Source organism: Marmota flaviventris, chromosome 17 (assembly GCF_047511675.1).
Source record: "Marmota flaviventris isolate mMarFla1 chromosome 17, mMarFla1.hap1, whole genome shotgun sequence".
NCBI lineage: Eukaryota > Metazoa > Chordata > Mammalia > Rodentia > Sciuridae > Marmota > Marmota flaviventris.
Window position 1 is genome coordinate 58,620,576 of NC_092514.1, and position 24,559 is coordinate 58,645,134.

Genomic DNA, 24,559 nt, shown 5'->3' on the forward strand with positions numbered 1-24,559 from the left:
CTTGTCTTTTTTTTGGTATTGGAGATTGAACTCGGGCACTCGACCACTGAGCCACATCCCCAGCCCTATATTTTTGAATTTTATAAAGAGACAGAGTCTCACTGAATTGCTTAGCGCCTCACTTTTGCTGAGGCTGGCTTTGAACTCACGATCCTCTTGCCTCAGCCTCCTGAGCGGCTACAGGCATTTGCCACGGTGCCCGACTGGTATAATTGTCTTTAAAGATGATTTTTTGTTGTTGTTTTAAAAATATCTTATGTAATAAAATTAATTGATTGTTTATGGCTTCTTGTTGACATTTTCACTATGTGTAGGTCTATCAGACAATCCCATTTAATTTCCCCAAAATTATTGCGTGTCCATTTGTTAGCTTGGCATCATAAAAAGATAGAAAACAGGGCTGGGGATATAGCTCAGTTAGTAGAGTGCTCGCCTTGCCTGCACAAGGCCCTGGGTTCAATCCCCTGCACCACAGGAAGAAAAAAGAAAAAACCGACCAAAGCAGTCCAGTTTGATCATTTGTTTCCAGAAAAAGCATAGATTGGGGCTGGGGTAATAGTTCAGTGGTAGAGTGCCTTGCCTAGCATATACAGAGAACCTGGGTTCAATCCCCAGCATCATCAAAACCAAAGAAAGAAAGAGACAAACAAACAAAAACCCCAACCATCACAGCAAGAACACAGAGTCAATTGGAAAGGAGTTTGATACTTCTACTTGAACTTGACAGTTCAAGTTAGAGGATATTATAAACTTACCCCTGACTATTATGATGTAAAAAATTGACTGCTCTGTTATCTGGTGAGAACAGAACAGTATCAGAGTAATATCAGCTACTATTTGTGGATTACGTATTTCATTCCAGCTCTAGTACCAAGGAATTTTAGGATATTTATCTAATCCAAGATACCCTCCAAACTAGATGGTGGTGGTGGTGGTATCCCCCATTTTACTGATGAAAAAGCTGAGTCTTAGAGAAATTTAGTCTACACAGTTAGTAAACTCAGATTTGAACCTTTTCTCTCTTAAGATGCGACTTTCTTTGTGGTTCCTGATATCATAAGTGTAAGATCCAAACTCACTAATCTGGCTTAAAACTATCTGATGCCATTATAACAACTGTACTTGATTTCTTCTTTTTTCTCCTTGTTGTCTGTATCCTGGGATTTTTATTGTTACCTGGACATGTTTAGGCTCTTTGATTATTCTTGCTTTTGCATATGTTGTCAAGAATGCTCTTCTCTCTAGCAAATTCCTACTTATTCAAGGGTTATGCAAATGAGCCGTTCTCTTGGTAACTAGTGCTGTCCCACAAGAGTGAGAATTTGTTCACTCCCATGAGACAGCATTAATCCAAGTATGAGAGCAGAGGCCAATACCTACCAAGACACCTCACATTAGGCCCTAGGGGACCGAGGCCATCTCTGAACTACAACAGCCCTCTACTGGGTACGGGCCCACATCCTTTTGCATCACAGTGCATGCTGTACCACCACATGGGGTTAGGGCTTAGTTCCTTTTTACAGGGGTCACAGCATACTTTCTATGGCAAGTACTAAATGCCACCTATAAAACAGTGGCTGCTGTGGTATTGGACCAAGCTCTTACCTTAATTTTGATAGTTATACATTCCTAGGAATTTGTTCATTTCTTCTAAATTTTCACATTTACCCTCATAAAGTGAGGGTAATATCTTATGATACCTTCAGTATCTGTACAGCTGTTAAATAATTGTTTTTAAACTTAAAAAAAAAAAAGACTCCATTTGATGTTATCTCTGACATTGATATCTTCCCTAGGCAGAGTTAGTTGCTTCATTTTCTGTGCTATTACAACATTTTGGTCTTATTTGAGTAATAATACTTTTATTAGTAATAGTAGCACCTGATACAGCACAGAGTACTTACTCTGTGTTCGGCAGTAAGTTATGCACTATTATCTCATGTAATCCCCACTAACCCCATAGAGTAGATTCTATTGTTACTCCCATTTTACAAATTAAAAACTTATCCAGGGTCACACAACTAACAAATCAAAAGAACTTCAGTAATTTTGGACTGGTCTCAGCCTTTAATCACTGTGTTGTTTTACCTCTCCTATTTTATACTTCTGATAATTTCTTACTTCCCTGGACTTAAGAACTCTTGGAATGCAAAGTCTTTCGTGTTTTCCTCATTTTTCTTGTATTGAGTCACAATTAGACACATAGAAGTTGGTTTTATATTTTAATTGATGAGTAAATAAAGACAGGCATTTAGCCTGTTTGCTTTAGATGCTCTGTGCTGAGCTGTAATAAGATGTTGCTTCTTTTGTTACATGTATATAGCTACATGCTTTGAATTAGTAAATTCTGAAATAGCTTTTCTTGCATGTCTGAAATAAAAGTGTTCCTTTTTTTTTTTTTTTTTAAAGGAAGTCATAGGAGAGAGAAGCTTAGTAGAATCTGAGAAAAATGTTCAGACCTAGGGACTCTCTGCTGTGTGGTGGATTATCTAGGTTGAACTGTTAGTTGCTGTGGTATCTTATAAAGTGAGTTGAGGGATATTTCAAGTATGAAGGTTGTGTTATGGATAGTTAGAATTTGAATTTGTTTTAATAATTACAATAATCACCTTTTAGTTGTGAGTTTCTTTCTGTGTGACATATTGTAAATACATGTGTTCTTCTGTGGACCATTGTGGAATTTTGGTCAAAGTGTCTGAATAGAGAATCTATCATATCAGCCAGTGAAAAGAAACAATGCAGCATTACTGTGGGTTCTAGAGGAATTCCTAACTATTATTTCTCACCTTTCTAAATGCTTTAAGAATTGTTGAGCCAGGCAAGGTGACACAAGCCTGTAGTCCCAGATACTTTGGAGGCCAAAGCAGGAGGATCGTAAATTCAAGGGCAGCCTAAGGAACTTAGCAAGACTGTTTCAAATTTAAAAATAAGGGCTGGGATGTAGCTCAGTTGTAAAGCGACCCTGGCTTCCATATCTATTACCAGAAAAATAATGTGGAATTCAATTACAATGAGTACATCAGACTGGCTTACTCCATCCTGGAACTTTTATCACTCCCACTCCCCATTCCCCATTCCTATAAGCAGGCCTACTCTTGACATTTGTAGGACTTGAGTCAAGAATCCAAATAAAAGGCCATAAGCAAAAAAAAAAAAAAATTATTCACAATACCTTTATTTCACTCATTTATTTTTTACGTGGTGCTGAGGATTGAACCCAGGGTCCCGCGCGTGTGAGATGAGTGCTCTACCACTGAGCCACAACCCCAGCCCCCCAAATTTTTGAATTTAATAAAAATATAAACCAAACAAATTGACACCAGGTGTGGTGGCACAAGCCTTAATATCAAAGACTCAGGGGGCTGAGGCAGGAGGATCACAGGTTCAAGGGCATCCTGGGCAATTTAGTAAGACCTTGTCTCAAAATAAAATGAAAAGAGCTGTGAATATAGCTCAATGGTCAAGTTACCCGGGAAAGACACAGCTGTGGGATTATGTGGATGCCAAAATCATCATCAGTTAACAAATAAGATTCTACTTATATTGATAGGGCAATCCCTGTCTATATTTAAATTATCATCAAAGCTAAATTTATTTTCACATTTGTCTCACATTTGGAAGCAGAATCCTTGACCTGTAAGCAACTAAAGCTACTGTGTATTTTCATGATACACAGGGCAGGTCAGCCAGGTTCTATTTTCTTGGATTTTTGTTTTTATTGTTTTTGGTACTGGGGATTGAACTTAGGGGCACTTGACCACTGAGCCACATCCCCAGCCCTATTTTGTATTTTATTTTAATTTTTTAAAATATTATTTATTTATTAGTTTTTCGGCAGACACAACATCTTTGTTTGTATGTGGTGCTAAGGATCGAACCTGGGCCGCACGCATGCCAGGCGGTGCGCTACTGCTTGAGCCACATCCCCAGCCCCCTATTTTGTATTTTATATAGAGACAGGGTCTCACTGATTTGCTTAGCCACCTCATCATTGCTGAGCCTGGCTTTGAACTCACGATTTTCCTGTCTCAGACTCCCAAACTGCTGGGATTACAGGTGAGCCTGGCTATTTTCTTGTTTTTGCTTACTGGGAATAGAACCTAGGGCTTCACACATGCTAGGCAAGTTCTACCACTGACCCACACACCCAATCCCATATTTTATTTATTTGTAATTAGAGCTAGCATAAATGGAGGCTTTTGAGGGAAGGTCAGTGGGTATACGTATATGCATATGTACACTTACAATTTCTTTCTTTTTTTTTTTTTTTTTGATACTGGGGATTGAACGCTGGGGTGTTTTACCACTGAGCTACATCCCTGGTTCTATTTGTTTACGTATTTATTTTATTTTGAGACAGAGTCTAACTAAATTACTGGCATTGGCCTTTAACTTGCCATCCTCCTGCCTCAGCCTCCCAAGTCCCTAGGATTACAGGCATGCACCACCATGCCTGGCCCATTAAAAAAAAAAAAATATATATATATATATGTATATATATATATATATATATATATACCCACACATACGTATGTGTGTGTGTGTGTGTGTGTGTGTGTGTGTATGTATTTGGGGGGTGGGTACCAGGGATTGAACTGAGGGACACTTGACTACTGAGCCACATTCCCAGCCCTTTTTGTATTTGATTTAGAGTCAGGGTCTCACTGAGTTGCTTAGCACCTTGCTTTTTGCTGAGGCTCGCTTTGAACTCATGATTCTCCTGCCTCAGCCTCTCAAGCTGCTGGGTTTACAAGCACAAGTGTGCCATCACGCCTGGCTCCCAGCTCCCCCCTCTTTTATTGGTGGTGCTGTACCTACCAACTGAGCTATATCCCTAGCCCTCCTAGCCCTTTTAAAATATTTTATTAGAGATAGGATCTTGCTCAGTTGCTTAGGGCCTTGCTGAATTGCTTAGGGCCTCACTAAGTTGCTGAGACTGGATTTGAACTCACCATCCTCCTGCCTCAGCCTTCCAAGTTGCTGGGATTACAGGTGTACACCACCATGCCCAACCCAACCAATTATTATTAAAACTAAATTTTAGTAATGCTCTATAGACATAGGATCTATTAATTTTACTAGGATGACCATATGTTCTGGTTTATATTTTTTGTCCTAGAATAATATTTATTTCCTTTTTATTCTCAAAGTGCCCTCCCTGGTTTGTATGATACATTATATGATCATCTAGCCCTAAAGGGATTTAATAGATTTAATGAGGTTTTGAAAGTGGTGGCAAGCAGTAAAAAATACTTTTCCAAATCTGTTAAGGCCTTCAAAGTAATCAGGTATCATACTGACTATTTTTGGAAAGAATGATTTGAAAAAAATTTGAAGGCAGGAGAGGAGACAAGAAATAAAATATCTATTATTATCACTCCACCTTTGATCACGATTATTACTATTGTAGTTTGTATCCTGAGAGTTAAAAATTACATCTTATTTTTCTTTCTTCCTCTTCTTTTTGATTTTCTAGCATAACATTAAAAAGAGTGAAAAGTAAATCACCTGTCAAAAATGACCACTCCAATTACATGGGTGTTCTTTTCACAGCTACACATATAAGCATTTTCTATTCTTCCTTCTTAAAGGATAGCATGCAGGCACATTGTTTTTAGCACTTAGGTATTTATATTTTGACAATATGTCTTGGAGATTATTCCATAATTTTGAAAATTTTTTTTTTTTACTTTAAAATTATTTTAGATTTGTAGAATAGTTGTAAAAATTGTACAGAGAATTCTGGTATACTGCTTGCTCATCTTTTCTTACTAAAATATCCACATAATCACCATAATAAAATTACCTAAACTAGGAAATTAACATGGCAGAGTATTAGTAACTAAACCACAGGTATTATTTTAACAGTTTTTATAATAATATCCTTTTTCTATTTTAGGATCCTACTCGGGATTTCACATTGATTACATTTAGTTATTTCTCCTTTGTCTCCTCTAATCTATAATACTTTGTCAATCTAGTCTTTGTCTTTTATGATAAGCAAAAGATTTTCACTAATTCTGCCTTCTATAGAGAATATTGTTTTAGAATTGTGGAGGTTTTTTAAATTTTTTAATTCTCTGTGTATAATACAGTGGTGGAAATATGGAACTAAAAATAGTATTTTTAGTTGTCAGTGAACCTCATTTTATTCATTTATTTACATGTGATGCTGAGAATTGAACACACTGCCTCACACATATGAGGCCAGCACTCTTACCACTGAGCCACAACCTCAGCCTACTTTTTTCTTTTTTAAATTTTTTTGTAGTTGTAGATGGACAGAATGCCTTTATTTTACTTGTTTATTTTTTTATGTGGTGCTGAGAATTGAACCCAGTACCTCATGCAAGCTAGGCAAGTGCTCTGCCACTGAGCCACAACCCCAGCCCCTACCCTCAGCCTACTTTTTTAGTTTGAGACAGGGTGTTGGTAAATTGCCAAGGCTAACCTTGAATTTGTGATCCTCCTACTTTAGCCTTCAAGTCACTATGATTACAGGCATGAGCCAGCTGTATCAGTTTTCTTATTATAAAATAGGAATGGTAAAAATGATCCTGGGGGCTGGGGATATACTTCAGTTGGTAGAGTGCTTGCCTCCCACGCATAAGGCCCTGGATTTAATCCCTAGCATCACCACCACCACCCCCCACCCCCGCCAAAAAAAAAAAAAAAAAATCCTGAATTCAGCAGCTGATTGCCAAATACTACACTGAGTATTTCACAAATTTATTAGGTAAAGATTTCTTGAAGGTATTATACAAACCTAAAAGAAGCTGAGTGTGTGTGTGTGTGTGTGTGTGTGTGTGTGTGTAGTGGTACTGACCATTCCAAAACCTTTATTTTAGTATGTAAATCTTTTTTTTCTTTTTAAAGAGAGAGAGAGGTAATTTTTATTTATTTATTTATTTTAAAAAAATTTTCGGTGGACACAACATCTTTGTTCGTATGTGGTGCTGAGGATCGAACCTGGGCCGCACGCATGGCAGGCGAGCGCGCTACCGCTTGAGCCACATCCCCAGTCCCTAATATGTAAATCTTTTATTTAAGGACAGTTTCAGATTTACAGAAAAATTGCTAAGACAGTATGGAGAATTCCCATGTACGTCTCATACCCTATACCCAGTTTCTCCTATTACTAAGATTTATGTAGTTTAGTACATTAGTTACCATACTAATGAACTAATAGTGATAAATTATCATTAACAGAGTTCCAAATTTTATTCAGATTTCCTTGGTGTTCCCTAATGACCATATTCTGTTCCAGGATCCCATACAGGATACTTCATTTTTTTTAGTTGTTATGTGTCTTTAAGCTCCTCTAGGTTGTGACAGATTCCACCCCCCCAACCCCCCACCTTTTTTTGAGGCCTGATCTTACTGTGGTGCCCAGGCTTACATTAAACTCCTGTACTAAAGTCATTCTCCTGCTTCAGACTCCTTAGAAGCTGGGACTATAGGTGTAGGCCACCACAACTCTTTAATTCCTTTTTTTTTTTTGGATAGAGCTATTTTAATCTTTAAGGCAATCCTCTCCAAATCTCCACTGTCATGTTCCACGATTAACCCTCAAGGTCACTCCAGGTGAACTGGGCTGCATGAAATAATCACATAGAGACAGAGAAATACCTTTTTCTTTGGGTACTGTGATGGCTCCTCTGATCTTAGGGGTCCTTGGATAAGTCGTTCAAATGAGGTAAGGGGTCAGGTTTCAGGGGGTTGAGTCTAGCTTCATGATGTTTGCTGTCAGCAGATTGACTGACATCAGGGAGTCTATACCCATCTCATGAGCTGTGTGGGGATCATGGCCGAGCAAGTAGAAGGACCAGAGCAAGGCCTACCCAAATGGAGGGGCAATGTCAGTTCAGTCCACTTTGTGCACTCAATGCTCATAGTTCACATACACAAAGCCCATGGCTGGCTTGCCACATCTCATCACTCAAGGCTAAGGGGTGCTCATTTCCTATGTGCCAGCTCCCGACATTACACTGTCTTTTATGTTCTCCAGAAGTTTTCCGTTACCTACTCCCAATCCCTAATAAACATTTTTTGTTTGTTTATTGGTGCTGGGGATTGAACATAGGACCTCTTTCTCTTGCTATCTCCCTAGTCCTCTATTAAACAGTTTTTAATGAAAAATCATATTGCTCTCTTACTCTTTTTTTCTTCTATCTTTGCTCATCTAGTAATCATACTATTCTTTCTCTTAATATCTGCAACTACCACATAGAATAAATATAGCTCAGAGAATAAATTCATACTCTATGAAGGCAGCCTTTGGTAGGATTGGTACTCTACCATTCCCCCTATGGGACAGACTGCATATTTCTCCTTAGCTCCCACTCTGGCTGAGCTCTAGCTCATTTCCATTTCCCAGTCTTGCCAGACGCTACTAATCTGTATTCCTCCAACTTTCTGTTTACCCCTCTGCTGTGGTACTTATCATATTATAATTCTCTGTTTACCATAAACCATGATTCCTTCCAGGTATTCTTTCTTTATTTATATGCCTTGTATCAAGACAATTACTAGTAGATGGCAGAAAAATTACTGAATGCTATGTGTTGGGTTACAATAATAACATGTCTTTATTAATTTTTTTTTTAGTTATAGAGGGACACAATATCTTTATTATGTTTATTTATTTTTATGTGGTGCTGAGGATTGAACGCAGTGCCTCACATGTGCAAGGCAAACCCCAGCCCCTCTTTATTCATTTTTAAAAAATATTTATTTTTTAGCTGTAGGTAGACACATAATATCCTTATTTCATTTTTATGTGGTGCTGAGGATCAAACCCAGTGCCTCATGTGTGCTAGGTGAGCACTCAACCACTGAGCCACAACCCCAGCCCTCTTTCTTCATTTTTGAGTGGGGAGGTACTAGGCATAGAAACAGGAGCACTTTACCCCTGAGCTACAGCCTCAACCATTTTTATTTCTTTTTTTTTTTTTTTTTGTACCAGGTATTGAACCCCCAGGGCTGCTCATTCCCAGCCCTTTTTTATGTATATATATATATATTTTAATTTGTAGTTATAGATGGATAGAAAAATAAATTAAAAAATGCCCAGGGCTGCTCATCCCCAGCCATTTTTTAAATATTTTATTTTTAATTTGTAATTATAGATGGACACAAATAATAAATTTAAAAATGCCTTTTTAAATTTTTTTAATATTTATTTTTTTAGTTGTAGTTGAACACAATACCTTTATTTTATTTATTTATTTTCTTATGTGGTGCTGAGGATTGAACCCAGGGCCTCACACGTGCTAGGCAAGCACTCTACTGCTGAGCCATAACTCCAGCCTCAGTATGCCTTTATTTTATTTGTTTATTTTTAATGTGGTGCTTAGGATCAAACCCAGTGCCTCACACATGCTAGGCAAATCTTCTGCCACGGAACTACAGCCCTGGCCCCATATTTTATTTTGAAATAGGATCTCACAAAGCTGCTTTGGGCCTCACTAAATTACTGAGGCTGGTGAACTTGCAATCCTCCTGCCTCAGGCTCCCAAGATGCTGGGATTATAGGAATGTTTTGAGATAGGGTCTCAATGAATTGCTGAGGTTGGCCTTGGACACCCCCTGCCCTGGTACTGGGGCTTAAACTCAGGAGTACTGGACCACTGAACCACTTCTCAGCCATATTTTGTATTTTATCTAGAGACAGGGTCTCACTGAATTGCTTAGTACCTTGCTTTTGCTGAGGCTGGCTTTGAACTCTTGATTCTCCTGCCTCAGCCTCCCGAGCCACTGGGATTACAGGCATGTGCCACCGTGCCCAGCAACCTTGGACTTTTGGTTCTTCTCTCAGCCTCCTGAGTCGTTGGGATTATGGGCATATGCCATTTTTCTTGGCAGAACACATCCTTTTTATATAAACACAATGAAAAGATGATGTTTGTAGTGGTTTTCCCCCCACATTTTCTATTGATGCATTATAGTTGTACATATTGATGGGATTGTTATTTTGTACAGGTTTTTTTTTTTTAAGTTAAGTCAGCCTCTTTATATCAGTGGTTTCATAGTTCTACCTTTTCCAGAATGTTATATGTCATTGTAAAGACTCAGTACTTTCATATTTTTGCTCTTACCCTAACCCCTCATATTTTCAATCTTTTAAGGTGATTTGTGCTCTAGAAATTGGGCCTCTTAAGTTGTTGTGTTTTGTGTGTGTGTGAAATGTTCCCCCCACCCCACCCCCGTGGTGCTAGGGATTGAACCCAGGGCTTGCATGTGAGGCAAGTACTCTACCAACTGAGCTATATCCCCAGCCCAAATGTTCTTGTTCAAACATTTTGTTAGACTGAAGCTTAATCATACATCTAGATATGTTACCTTTTGGAATAGCTTCTTGTCAGAAGTGAGGAAACTGTGCTAGAAGTGTCTTTAACTTTGGAACATTGTGATTCCCCACTTATAAAGGTATATTATTAAACACAAATAATAATAATGAAATACAAATAATATCTGGGTGCCATGGCATGTGCCTGTAATCCCTGTAATTTTGGAGGCTGAGGCAGGAGGGAGGATCTCAAATTCAAGACCATCCTCAGCAATTTAGCAAGGCCCTAAGCAATTTAGGGAGACCCTGTCTTAAAAAATAAAAAGGACTGAGGACATAGCTGAGTGGTAAAGCACCCTTGGGTTCAATCCCTAGTAAGGAAAATAATTATAGATATTGTTAAATGTTCAGGCTACATTGTAACAAGTAAAAAAAAAAAAAATGAGGGTTTCTTTCTCCATTTCATTTCTTAGAAGTAGCCATTTTTGTCAATTGGTTACCTGTCAGTTTTATGGTACATTTTAAAATTTAAATATTGTTTGGAAGAAATGCTTTAGAAATGTTGAATATGAGTTTATTCTCGTTTTTATTTATTTATTTTTTAAATTAAATACATAAACTATTTTTTCAAGCAGTTTTTAAAGATTCACAGCAAAGTTGAAGGAAAAGTAGAGTTCTCATATATCCAATCTCTCCTTTACAGACAGTGCCTCTCCTCCCCAGTCATCCTGCACATGTGTTACAGTACATTTGTACATTTGTTACAATAAGTGAATAAGTATGGATACTTCATTAGCAGTCAAAATACATGGTCTACTTTAGGGTTTACTTTTGATTTTGTAGTTCTATGGGTTTGTACAAATGACATGTGCACACCATTATATAGTATCATAGAGGATAGTTCCGCTTTCCTAAAAATCTCCTGTGCTCCACCTGTTCATTCCTTCTTCCCCACAACCCCTTAGGAACCACTAATCTTTTAGTAAATCTTTTTTTTTATTGATTAAAAAATGACAGCAGAATGCATTACAATTCTTATTGCATTACAATTCATATTACATATAACACAATTTTTCATATCTCTGTTCGTATATAAAGTATGTTGACACCCAATTCTGTCTTCATACGTGTTTTGAATAATGATGTCTATCACATTCCACCATCTTTGCTAATCCCCTGCCCTCTCCCTTCCCCTCCCACCCCTCTTCCCTATCTAGAATTCATCTATTCTTCCATCTATTCCTCCCATGCTTCTCCTCCCTACCCCACTAAGAGCCTCCTTATATCAGTGGTTTCATAGTTCTACCTTTTCCAAAATGTTGTATGTCATAAATTGTAGATTTTTCAGATGGTCTTGTATATGTGAATGCTGGGAATTGAACTGGGGACCTCTGTATGGGCTAAGCACACACTCTTACCAATGAGTTGCACCTTCAGCCCCTGTTTTTCTTTCATATAGTGTGTTTTTGTGTTGTGTCTTAGAAATCTTTGTCTAGCCTGAGGTCACAAACATATTCTCCTATATGTTTTCTTCGGGGTGGGGGGTACTATGTATTGAACCCAGATGTGTTTTATCCCTGAGTCACATCCCCAACTATTTTTATTTTGAGACAGAGTCTCACTAAGTTGTTTAGGGCCTTACTATGTTGTTCAGACTGACCTTGAACTTTAAATCCTCCTGTTTCACCCTCTGGAGGTTTGTATAACTGCACCCAGCTAGAATCTTTTGCCATTTTAGGTTTTATATTTAGGTCTACAAAGCATTTTTTTTTTTTTTTGTACCAGAAATTGAACCCAGTGGTGCTTAACCAGTGAGCCACATCCCCAGCCCTTTATTATGTTTTATTTAGAGACGAGTCTTGCTGAATTGCTTTAGGACTTTGAGGCTGACTTTAAACTTGCAATCCTCTTGCCTCAGCCTCCCTGGCTGCTGGGATTATAGGTATGCCACAGTGCCCAGTTTTTTTTTTTTTTCTTTTTAATGGGTATTGATTCCAGGGCCTTACACATGCTAGGCAAGCATACTATCACTGAACTACATTCCCAGCCCATATTAATTTTTTAAATTATGGTTTGTCACCATTTGACCCAGTCATCCCACCAGTTGGTATATACCCAAAAAACTTAAAATCAGTATTCTCTCGTGATGCAGTCACATCAATGTTTATAGCATCTCAATGCACAATATCTAAGCTATGGAACTAACCTAGGTACAACTTCAACAGATGAATGGATAAAGAAAATGTGTGTGTGTGTGTGTGTATACACACACACACACACATTGTGTGAGGCAAGCACTCTACCTCTGAGCCACAACCCCAGCCAGCTAAATTGATTTTTTTTCCCGCATGTAGATACCTGGTTCTAGCACCATCTATTGAAATTATAGATAATTATTATTATCTATAATAATAATGCTATTATTTCTTCATTAATTTGTCTTTGTACTTTGTTGAAGATCAATTAATTATAAATGTGTGTCTTTTCCTAGACGCAAACTATATTATTTATCCTGATTAGTAGCTCATAGATCCAGAATAATTTGGAAATCTAACTAGCTGTCTTTAGAAATTTAAGTATCTGTTATTTGTTGATTATAGTTTGTTACCTGTGGTATTTTCTAAAACAACTTTAAGCTTGTAAGATTTTGCTAATGATTCATCATCTGTTTGGAAAAAATGAGTAATTTTGTGTGACGGGGCAAGGATGATCTTGACTTTTCCTAGAAGATGTTCATTTCCTTTTCTTCCTATTTTTGTTTTTTTTTTTTTTTTGGTACTGAGAATTGAGCCCAGGATTGCTTGACCACCAAGGTATAGCCCCATCCCTGTTTTGGGGGTGGGGAATTCTGGGTATTGAACCCAGGGCCTGCTGGTGTGCTAGGCAAGCATTCTACCATTGAGCCCCCAGTCTCCCCAACCCTTTTTAAAAATTTCATTTTGCGTTAGTTACCTGATGTAATAAGTTGCTTTTCTTTTCTTTTCTGTGCTAAGGATCAAACTCAGGACCTTGTATCTGCTAGACAAGCGCTCTATTACTGAGCTATACTTCAGCTCCTAGTTGTTGATAGATTTTTTTTTTTTTTTAAGTCTAAATTTGTGCTGAATGTGATGAAGTGCTCCTGTAAACCCAGCTACTCGGGAGGCTGAGGCAGGAGGATCTGAAGTATTTGAGGCCAGTCAGCAATTTAGCAAGACCCTTTATCAAAATAAAAAGGGCCAGGGATGTGGCTCAATGGTAGAATGTCCCTGGAATCCCCAGTACTGGGGGGGGGGGGGGGGAGTCTGAATTTGTGATTTTTTTTGTAGTTGACTGAGAATGAAAAGCTTAAAGCTTAAAATAACCCCTCATTTGATTAGCTTATTAACAATTTTGATATTTATTGCTTTTGTAAAATAACTGTAGTCTTTTTTTTTTTTTCAGGGTAATCACTTTGATCAATATGAAGAAGGACATTTGGAAATTGAACAAGCATCACTTGACAAGCCTATAGAATCGGTAAGATGATCAGTGCTAAATTTTAGGTCTTAGCCAGTTAGTTAGGTAGTGTTCGTGTGACACTTGATGTGAGTGAAGTTAAGCTTATTAATAACTGATAGTATAGTTAGTTAGAGATATTTTCTTGCATGCCCTGCAGTAATCAAATGAGTTTGGGATGTGATTTGATATTTTTAATACATTGGGAAATTAGTCCAAAACATGGAAAAACAAATTGGAATTTCAATGGAAAAATATTATTTTGGCCCATATTGATATTCTGATAAAGATAGAAAGTTCAAGCTTAGTGTTTTTATAAATTAAATAAAGGAGTAAAATGTATTTTGATCCTTTAATACCTTTCTTGGGTGCCCAGTCATATGTGAAGTGATTAGAAATGGTTAAGAAATAATATATTTTTTTATCAGACTTTAGTGAAACATGATAAACATGGTTTCTGTAGCTTTAATTATGTCTCTCTTTTTTGTTGTTGTTGTTGGTCAAAAGTTAATTATATTTTTCCACACTGCTTAGTTTGGGGCATTAATGATACCAACTCGTAGAACAAGGAGATTTATTTTCCCTTTCTCTTAATTTAAAAAGAAATCTTGATTTTTTTAATATTATTTTTATTTTGAAAAACCCATATTTTAAAATAACACAGTCTGTTGTTACAATGTCTAAATGTCATTATTGTCAGCATTTAATATTTGTGCTTAAGTGTACATAATTAATAAGGGCTTCATTGAGTCATTGGAAAAACCTGATTGGGGAAAAATCACCAAAGAGGGAATCTTAATCTTTATAGTAGTCAAGACAAACCCCTTCTCTCCCTTTAAGAAACACTAGCTTCTTTTCCCTTAAGAAAAAAAGTCAATTTAGTGAGTACAGAGTACAAATACTTATAATTTTAGCTTTTTTGAAATTGTAACATAGTAAAGGATCAACATATATTTATGTTCCTAATTAGGTTGGTGTTGTGTGTGTTTGTGTGTGTGTGTTTAGATGTTTACAGAAATTTACACAACTTGGGGTGTTCGACATTTTTCTTCCACAGCAGTTGGCCCATATTAGCTAAGCAGCCATGATCTGGTTTGTATTGCACGGTCTGCCTTTTTTTAATTTCTTCTCTAGGGTTTCTTTCTCCCCCACCTCCCCTTCTTATTTCTGTCCTTCTGGTCCAGTGAACACTGCGTATAGTATCTTCTGTCTTAATGTGCTGGCATGATGCTAGACTTAGGCATGGCAGTAATTGATGACGCATGTGATAATGCTGCAGAGGGAGAAGTCACATCTGATGTGCTGAAAGTCCAGTCTTGAGTTTTGACATAAGGATAAATTGCCAAGCCCACTTTGCTAAGTTAAAACTCACTTTATGCCTTGCTCAGTATCATTTTGGGACTTATCATGAGGCAGAATTTTATAATGAAATCAGTAGCCATGATCAGTATCTTGTACTTGAGAAATAATTTTTTAAATTTAATAAATGTGGTTTTTTGGGGTCAAAGTTCAAGAACAAACTGTCAGCAGAAAAGCCCAGTACCATAGTCTATAAGGTGTATAGTTGGTTAATATACTTATATAAACTATAATTCTAAGTATTCTGACTTGGCAGTAGCAGGAAATTTATATTTAAATACTAGGCTGAATTTGCAGCCTAGTATTTATTATTATTATACTCAACAAAGTATTAAAAAGCATTAAGTGATACGTTTTATAATAAAAGCTTTCTTTTGGGGCCACAAAACTTATTTCTGTGGCACATAAGGCTAATGCTACTTTGCCTCACAATGTCCAGGATTTTTTTCTAGCACACATCATAGGGAGAGCACTGTCAGAAGAGAGTCGAAAGGGCTGGAGTTGTAGCTCAGCAGTAGAGCCCTTGCCTCATATGTGTGAGGCACTGTTTTCGATTCCCAGCACCACATATAAATAAGCAAATAAAATAAAGGTCCAACAACAACTAAAAAAGAAAAAGAAAAAAAGAAGGAGAAGACGACAGTTTGAGTAATCATTGTTGAGAAATCTCAATGAGGAGGAGAACTAATATATATATATATATATATGTCATTTATTAAATACTATTATCTTCTCCATTTAAAGTAGCAAGTAGTATAGTACTCAGACTGTATATTTATTTTTTTTTTGTAAATAAACACGTTCAAAGGTGTATATTATACTAATAAGTATGTTTCTAATGAAAATTTACTCCTGGAAACACATATATGCATTATTTAAGTTAAGTAGTAGTTACAGCTTCATGGCCTATATTGGGTTAGGTAGAAATGGGATTCACAAGATAAGCTACCTAATCATTTGGGTGTAAAACTTAAATTTTAAAAGAAACTCCCGTGATTGGCATCAAAGTAGTAGGTAGTTTTCCCCCACTTTTTCTCCCCCAAGAAAAAAATCCCCTGTTACCTAAGGAATTCCCACTAAATAATAAGTATATATTGCGTTATATGGCTGGCTGGCTATATTGAGCTATTTTTGTTCTTAGGGGGAAATGTCGTTGCTTCTAACACAGAAAGAGACTCTGCTGAATTAAAATCTTTCTCTGCAGCAATATCTATTGAGAGGTGCTGACTGTTTTGCTACAGCATGCAACTCAAAAGTGGCTGGAAATATGCAGCTTTGGGAGTCTACAGATCATTGCAGGAGCTAAAGGTCTAGTCATTTTTTTTTTTTAACAAAGGTAATCTGCAGCAGCTGGTAACCGTGGAAGTCTCTGCACAGGTTTGTGCCAAGAATATGCCCGTTGAAGGGTTATTGTGAGTATAGGATTAAGGTCTTTTTGTTTTGTAATAGGGTGAATTTGATGCAAACTAACAAGATGGGAAATGAGATTTGAAGATGTAATAATGCATTATATTTTTAGTGAACTTCTGAAGTTAGATTTCTTAGTGAGATGATACAAGTATTTCAGTTAAAAACACATGAAAATTTAACTTTTGTTAAGTATTTAATATCTACTGTAAAGTTCTATTTTCCTTTCTTTATTTCAACCAACCAAATATCCTTTGATGAAATTTCTGGTCAAGGGTGAAACACTTTTCTAAGAAAATTATGAAAGAATTGCTAGACAACTTGATTATTTGAATTAAAGTAAAAGTGCAAAGTATTAACTTTTATCCTTATTATAAAATCTCTTTTGAACTTGAATTTTAAAAAGCCATTATTGCTTTATGATTTTTAGATCCCAGCCATTATAATTATAACCTCCATGTACTTACAATATTTAGAAAACAAAATTTTATCTAAAGTCATAGATCAAGTTAGGATTGCATCATACTTTGAAGAATTGGTTGGTATGATTTAGGATGTCTGGTCCTTATGACTATAATTTGAAGATGTGAGAAATCAGATGGGGGAATGATGTTAAATTATATAGGTGGCAAGATACCTACATTATAGACTTAAAGTATGCAGTCATTGTTGCAGTTGGAAGTGCAACTACCAATAAGCATTAATTGGTTTTTGCTCTATCTTACTGATTAAAATCCTGGCTTAATAGTTGTCAGGTTGATTGAGTAGATTTTAAAAATTAGTGTCACTTCAAATTCTAGTTGCTGATGTTTAGTTTGCTTGTCTAGGGATTTAGAAGTATATGTATAGTTGGATTTTTGTCATGTTGCATTATCTGTTTAGATCTGTGGACTCCACTAGTTCCAAACTGTAACTCTATAAGACTGCTGATTTGACATTTAGCAGTGACCATATGTGGACTGCACTATAAATGTGCTTCTTGGAGCTGAATGGTGTAGCATTACTATATGGCTTTTCTCTCTAGTCTTCATTGTGTCATCTGTAGTGAGCTATAGATTTTTTTTGTTTTGTTTTGGGAATTTTTACAACCTGTTGTTTGCATGGGTTCACCTAGTAGCATTTGGTTCTTGCTTACACAGTCTTTGATACACAATCAGCAAAGCTTACAATCCACTCAAGAGACTTGCTATTTTTGTCACTATTGAAAATAAATATGCTAAAGTGTGTAAATTGAATGTGGCTGTCAACTAAAAGAAAATTCATTGTGAAATTCATCTAGTCACTTATATGCCTGTAGCATAACTTTCTCCTGAAATATAATACTGTGTTTCCTTGTATAAAAATTTGGATTCAGCCCCATACAATACAGTAAAATTTTATCTTTGATTTGGCAGGCACGTATCATACATGTTGGTGGTACTTTTGCAAAAATAGTCCTTATTACTGTGGTGGTATAAAACTACATGGAGCAGAGAGAACTTCCTGGGAAATTTTTCTGCTTGATAATTAATAAATTAAAATGTTGAGAAATACAAATAGTTAATGAATATTCCCCTTTCTACCCCCTTTATGGGGATCAAACCCATGGCCTCAGGCATGCTAGGTAAGCGCTACCACTGAGCTTCTCCCTCCACCCATCTTGCTTTTTAAATTTTATTTTGAGACTGAGCTTGCTAAGTGTTGCCCAGGCTGGCTTCTAATTTGCCATCCTCCTTTCATAAGCCTCCAAAGTAGCTGGAATTATAGGTATGCACTATCATACCTGGCAAGTGTTTTGTTTTTTTTTTTTTTTTTAATTGCTGATGTTGTTTTCAGCATATTCATAGTTTTTTTTTTTTAATATTTATTCTTTAGTTTTAGGTGGACACAACATCTTTATTTTATTTTTATGTGGTGCTGAGAATCGAATCCAGTGCCTCACACATGCTAGGTGAGCGTGCTACCAATTGAGCCACATTCCCAGCCCATATTCATAGGTTTTTATGATACACATTTGTTGCTTTCAAAGATCTTCCCATTTAAAAGTTGTACCTCTCTTCTCACATAATAGAGAAGAACAAAGGTTGGAAATATGGAAGTTTTACAGCTTTTTTCCCTGGTACTGTGAATGAAACCAAGGGGTGTTTACTACTGAGCTATATCTTCAACCCTTTTTTATTTTTTTTATATATTTTTTGGCAGCGGCAATAGGAGAAGGGTAACCAGAGATTGAACTCAGGGGCATTAAACCACTGAGCCACTTTCCCAGCCCTAATTTGAAGTTTATTTAGAAACAGAGTCTCTCACTGAGTTGCTCAGCACCTCGCCATTGCTAAGGCTGACTTTGAACTCGATTCTCCTGCCTCAGCCTCCTGAGTCACTGGCATTACAGGCAGGTGCCACTGTGCCAACCTTTTTTATTTTTAATTTTGAGACAGGGTCTTGCTCAGTTGCTTAGTGCCTTATTAGGTTGCCGAGGCTGGCCTCGAACTTGTAATCCTCCTGCCTCAGTCTCTCAAGTCACTGGGACTACAATCATGTGGCCACCACACCCAGCTTCAAAGTACAGCATTTTAATCGTACATTTAAATTGAGGGGGAAAAAATAAGCCAACTGAAGTAATTTTGGTGAAAAAAACATTGGCTTTTCAGTTCAGCTTTATTTTTTAACCACAATTAGAAGAACTTTATTTCCAACCAAAAAGCATGCCACATAGCCACCATTTTGAATCTTGAGAACAGTATGTAACAAATAGGTGGTGTGTGGGAACTCTCTGTGAATCATGTGGAAAACCAACTTTTTGCTTATCACCCTTGGGCAAAATACTGTTGACATATTAATTATCTTAAAATTTGGATTTCCTTGCAACTTTGTTAATAAATTAAAACGAATAAAAACTATTTTTTTTTTTTTTTGAGACCCCATCTTGTCATGTTGCCTAGATTGGTCTTGAATTCTTGGGCTGAAGTGATCCTCCTACCTCAGCCTCTCTAGTAGCTGGTGCTATAGGCATGTACCGTCATTCTTGGCTGGTTTTTAGTCACTATTATAGTGACTGAAATAGTAAAGAGTTCATTTAAAAAAATTTTTTCCTTATAGTTATTATTTTAGAGGTAAATTCAGTATATATTGAATTCTATCTAGATTACCTATTGGAGTTATAAGTTATTTATGTCAATTTACTGTTATAAATAGCATCCAGGAATAATTAGCAAAATCATATCCCTAAATAGGAAGAATATATTACTTTTTTAATATTTATTTTTCAGTTTTCGGTGGATACAACATCTTTATTTTATTTTTATGTGGTGATGAGGATTGAACCCAGTGCCCCGCACATGCCAGGCGAGTGTGTTACCACTTGAGCCACATCCCCAGCCCAAGAATATATTACTTTCTGTAGGTTGGTGATTGACTCCCTTTTTTAAAATTTATTTTTGTGGGATACCAGAAATTGAACCCTGGGAACTTAACCACTGAGCCACATCCCCAGCCCTTTACATTTTTTATTTTGAGACAGGATCTCGATAAGTTGCTGAGGCTGGCTTTGAACTTCCAGTCCTCCTGCCTCAGCCTCACTTGTACCACCAGGCCTGGCAGAGTCCCTTGGTTGTTTTTTTTTTTTTTAAATATTATTTTTAGTAATGAATACAACATCTTTATTTTATTTTTATGTGGTGCTGAGGATCAACCCAGTGCCTCACACGTGCGAGGCAGGTGCTCCGCCACTGAGCTACAACCCCAGCCCAAGTCCCTTGTGTTTTTTTTTTTTTTTTAATATTTTAAAATATTTTTTAGTTGTATTTGGACACAATGCCTTTATTTAATTTATTTATTTATTTCTATGTGGTACTGAGGATGAACCCAAGGCCTTGCACATGTTAGGTGAGCGCTCCACCACTGAGCCACAACCCCAACCCCCAAGTCCCTTGTTTTTTTGACAGTGAAAGTTTTGATCATTTCAGAGGTAGACAAGTCTGCTTTGTTGTACCTCATAAGTTTTTCTGCTGTGTGCTCCTTGTACTACCTATATTCTTATCGCATTTGGTTTTTGTTTTTGTTTTTTTGGTACCAGGGAGTGAACCTAGAGGTGCTTAACCACTGAGCCACATCCCCAGTCCTTTTTATTTTCTATTTTGAGACAGCTTCTCTCTAAGAGTTGCTTGGGGCCTTGCCAAGTTGCTGAGGCTGGCTTTGAACTTGCGATCCTCCTGCCTCAGCCTCCACAGCTGCTGGAATTACAGGCATGGGCTACCACACTTGACTCCCATTAGATTTTGACAAGTGTTTATAAAACTTTTTTTCGTTTGTTTTTTTAAAGAAAGGAACTATACTGAATAGTAGCTTTTTCTGGAGAGTCCCAGAACTGCTTTTTCCCCCTCCAAAAGCAGGTAGTTTAAAATGATAAGAAAGGTCCAGGTTTGCTGTATTAATTTACTCTAGGAGATTGGTGAGGAGGTTCTGGGAGATGTGTCTCTTTCTGTTGCCTTTATTTTAATCAGAAGGATTAAGAACTTAAGATGGCAGGTTAAATATTTGAATATAGCCCTGAACATTTCATTTCCTATTCATACTTGGGAAAATAGATTTAATTTTTTTTTTAAATTTTAACCTAAGTTTTAGAAGATAAATGTCATTATCATTTTGTATCAGTAGGTTTTTTTTTTTTTTAGAAAATGACAGCCATCCTCTTGAGTGGTTTTGTAAAAGTGGTGCTAATGTGTATAACTTTAATTTTTTCTTTTTTCTCCCTCTCCCTTTAACATTTGCTTTTCCTTTCACTGTTGTCAGTCACAACATGCTGCTCTTGAATCTCTCAGCTGGTCTTGACTCGTGAATTTACTTATGCTTTCACTCTTCTTTAATAAATACATTACTTGCAAGCAGTGAATTGAAAACAAGACAAAAAAAAAAAAAAAACGACCATTAGTGATCGGACAGTTTCTTACTTTGTGTTACATTTAACTGTTCTTTTGACAGCCCAGTTTTAAAGCCAGGTTCGTATGGAAATGCTTTCACTCCACTTGCACTGCTTTTGGAAATAGCATACTGCTTCATCTGTCTGTTTATTTTAGTGCATTCATAATATAATACAGTCAGCATAATGTCTCATCTCCACTTAGCCAAATTTTTTTTCTTTAAAAAAAAAAACACAAAACAACAACAAAACAACAAATGGGAGGGCAACAATTTTTGTCAGCATTAATGCCCAAGCCTTAGTGCCAAATATAGTTAATAGCGCTTATCTAGTAATAGATTAAATAATAATTTAACCAATTACAGAACTGTAGTCATTCTACTATCCTTATATTCTTTCTAGAGTTTTCAGTTATAAAAATTAGGATATGAAATAAAGATTTTTATATGCAGGTAAGTTTGTTTCCATGTTAAAACCATAAGGGCCTCTTTACCTTTCCATTTTCTGCTAGAATTACTTATTATTGAGATTTTTATTATTTTTTAATTTTAATTTTTTTGTGGTCTGGGGATTGACCTTGTGCATGCTAGGCAAACATTTTACCACTGAGCTACATTCTCAGTGCTTAATTTTTTTTTTTTTTTAAATAATAAAGTTAGTAAATACTTAGACACACTTAGTACTGGGATAGAAGATGCATTTCCAGGTCATACAGGGTAGAACAGAAGCTGTAACAGGTTGATTGTTTAATGTGAAAGTCATCTCTTGGGATTACACATACCATATAGTGTTTTCTAATTCTTAGTAAAAATAATTTCTAGTGCCCTTTTGTGAACCACACTTGTTTTATATGTATGTATAATGTTTTTCTTCCCCCTGTGACTCCAAAAAGCATTTTATCATTTGCATTTGGAACTGGGAAAGCAGCAGTTTAATATGAAATGTTTAGTTTTAGTGAAAGATTTGTGATTTTTTTTAGATTTGTAAATAGATTTTATTAACATATGGTTATTTCCAAATGGCAATACTAGATTAATATCATAAATTAAATGCATGTTGAACATTTTGTGTATACATATAGGTGTACATACACACACACATACATACATAGATACATATACACATACATGCAGTATAGTGATTGAGCCCAAGGACTTATGCATGCTAGGCCAAGTATTATACCACCAGCTATATCACTAGCCCTGGGTTTATAATTTTTTAGTGTTTTGTTGTTGTTGTTGTTGTTGTTTTTGAATGAGCAGCATCATTTTTTTTTTTTTTTTTTGGTACAGTTAGTGGTTGTTTAGTTTTATCTGAGTACTTTATAATAACTGTAAAAAGCAGAGAATTGGACAGAAGGCTGTAGAGGTTTCTGATACCTTGATCCTTTAGGCAAAAGCTGACACTTAATTGTTGTTTCTGGAATCTTTTTATACAGTTTACGTTGAAATACCTTTTCTGATTTCTCCTAGGAAGATGAGACATTATGTATGTTGGTTTTTTCCCCCCTACATGCACTAATGGTTCTTTACTGTTAACTTATTGCTAGGCCTGTTTCATTCTAACATCTTAGCATTTTTGTTAGACTACATGTTGAAATGCATCACTCAGACTGTGCTTGAGCTCATTTTATTTTTGTTTAATCAATTTAATTTCTTGTTTTACTAACCTCACTGTTTTTTCAGTTTAATATTGGCTGCATGCTAGTTAAATATTTATATTTTATATTATATATATTTAAAACACCAATCAAGTCTAGCCTGGATTTGCTGATTGTTTTTTTCATTTCTACTGGTGGGGTAGTCTTACACTTACAGCTTACTTTGTTTCTTGAAAGCCTGACACATAAACAAAATAACTAAACACAATGTAGATTTTTTTTTTTTAAAGAAAAATCTTAAAGTTGTGCTGTCTAGGTGGTGGATATGATTGTATAAGTACCTTGATTTTATGCTTTTTAATGTTAGTTTTAAAACTTCATAAATGTATTCTTCCCCCTTTTCCCTTCCCCTTTTTAAGTGTTATGTACAAAAGTTGCCCAGCACACTATCCAAAAGGACCCTTACCCAATATGTTCTTCCCATTTAAAATACTAGCCAGCATTTCTTTTACATTAATGTCCCTTTTATTGGGCACATTTACCCTGTTATCAGCACCTTTTTTGCATGCATATATGTAGAATTACCTCTTGCTCATCACCTGTTTAAATGTCACTAGGAAGGGAAGAATATATTATTGGAATATTTTTGGTTTGTCTCTCTGTTCTGTCTGTCAGGATAATATTGGACACCGCTTACTCCAGAAACATGGGTGGAAGCTGGGCCAGGGATTGGGAAAATCTCTTCAGGGTAAGTTTTTTAAATTTACCAAAACAAAGAAAGAAAACAATGTTTCTGATGCAAATCTTGTATCTGAATATATTTGTTGTCTTCTTAAAAAAGTGTTTGGGGTTTTCTTCCCACTTTTCCCCCACTAGAATAGTCCATTTTTTCTATGATTGTATTATAAGTTTCTGTATATCCTCCACATGTGCTAGTAATTTGCAGAAGCAAGCTGCTGTGTCATTAAAACTTTCAGGTCAAACATATTGTGTGCGGCTCAACTTGTTCAAAAACAACAACAAAAATTTTTAAATGGAGGTGGTAGGTTGGTGAAATAAAAATAATAAATAGTATCAGAGTTACACCTGGCTTCAGTATTATAAATAGAATTCAACACAGGGTTTTAACTTTTGTCCTTCCCAAGTCTGTCTGAAGCTTGTAGTTACTCTGGCTCTTTAGCTCTGTGATTAGAATCCATGTAGTGGTGTAGATAAAAAATTAACCTACATGAACTAGAATGAAAATTGTAGGGCTTTCTAAGCAGAGAGGTTCAGATCAGGCCTGAAAAATGTTTGGATTAAGGTTTGTATTGCATTTAGTTTTCTTTTTAACTATACTAGTTATATGAAGACAAAATACTAATATTTCTGCTTTTGAGTTGTTAATTGGAAAAAACATCCACCTGCATTTACTTTTTAGTTCTCTCAGATTCATTAGCTATTGTTTGATACACATGTAATATGGATGCTACCTCAGAAATGAGGGGAATCGTTATACTTCTGCATCTGATTATGGAGAGGCTCATTATAG

The 24,559-nt window shown here is 36.2% G+C and overlaps 1 protein-coding gene across 3 annotated transcripts in view; it reads left to right on the top strand.

Moving 5' to 3' along the window:
* The window catches only part of Gpatch8 (G-patch domain containing 8), a 94,839-nt gene that overhangs the window by 13,365 nt on the left and 56,915 nt on the right, over positions 1-24,559 (top strand). For 2 of the 3 annotated variants that reach the window (XM_071603717.1, XM_071603716.1), the window contains exons 1-3: positions 13,706-13,786; positions 21,491-21,507; positions 23,704-23,776. Coding sequence is in view for 1 of the 3 variants with exons in the window: in XM_027947043.2 (XP_027802844.1) it covers positions 13,712-13,786; positions 23,704-23,776 (148 nt within the window). In the remaining 2 variants the exon portion in view is untranslated. Of the gene's footprint in view, positions 1-13,705; positions 13,787-21,490; positions 21,508-23,703; positions 23,777-24,559 lie in introns of those variants that run through there. The other variant, XM_027947043.2, reaches the window with a different exon arrangement.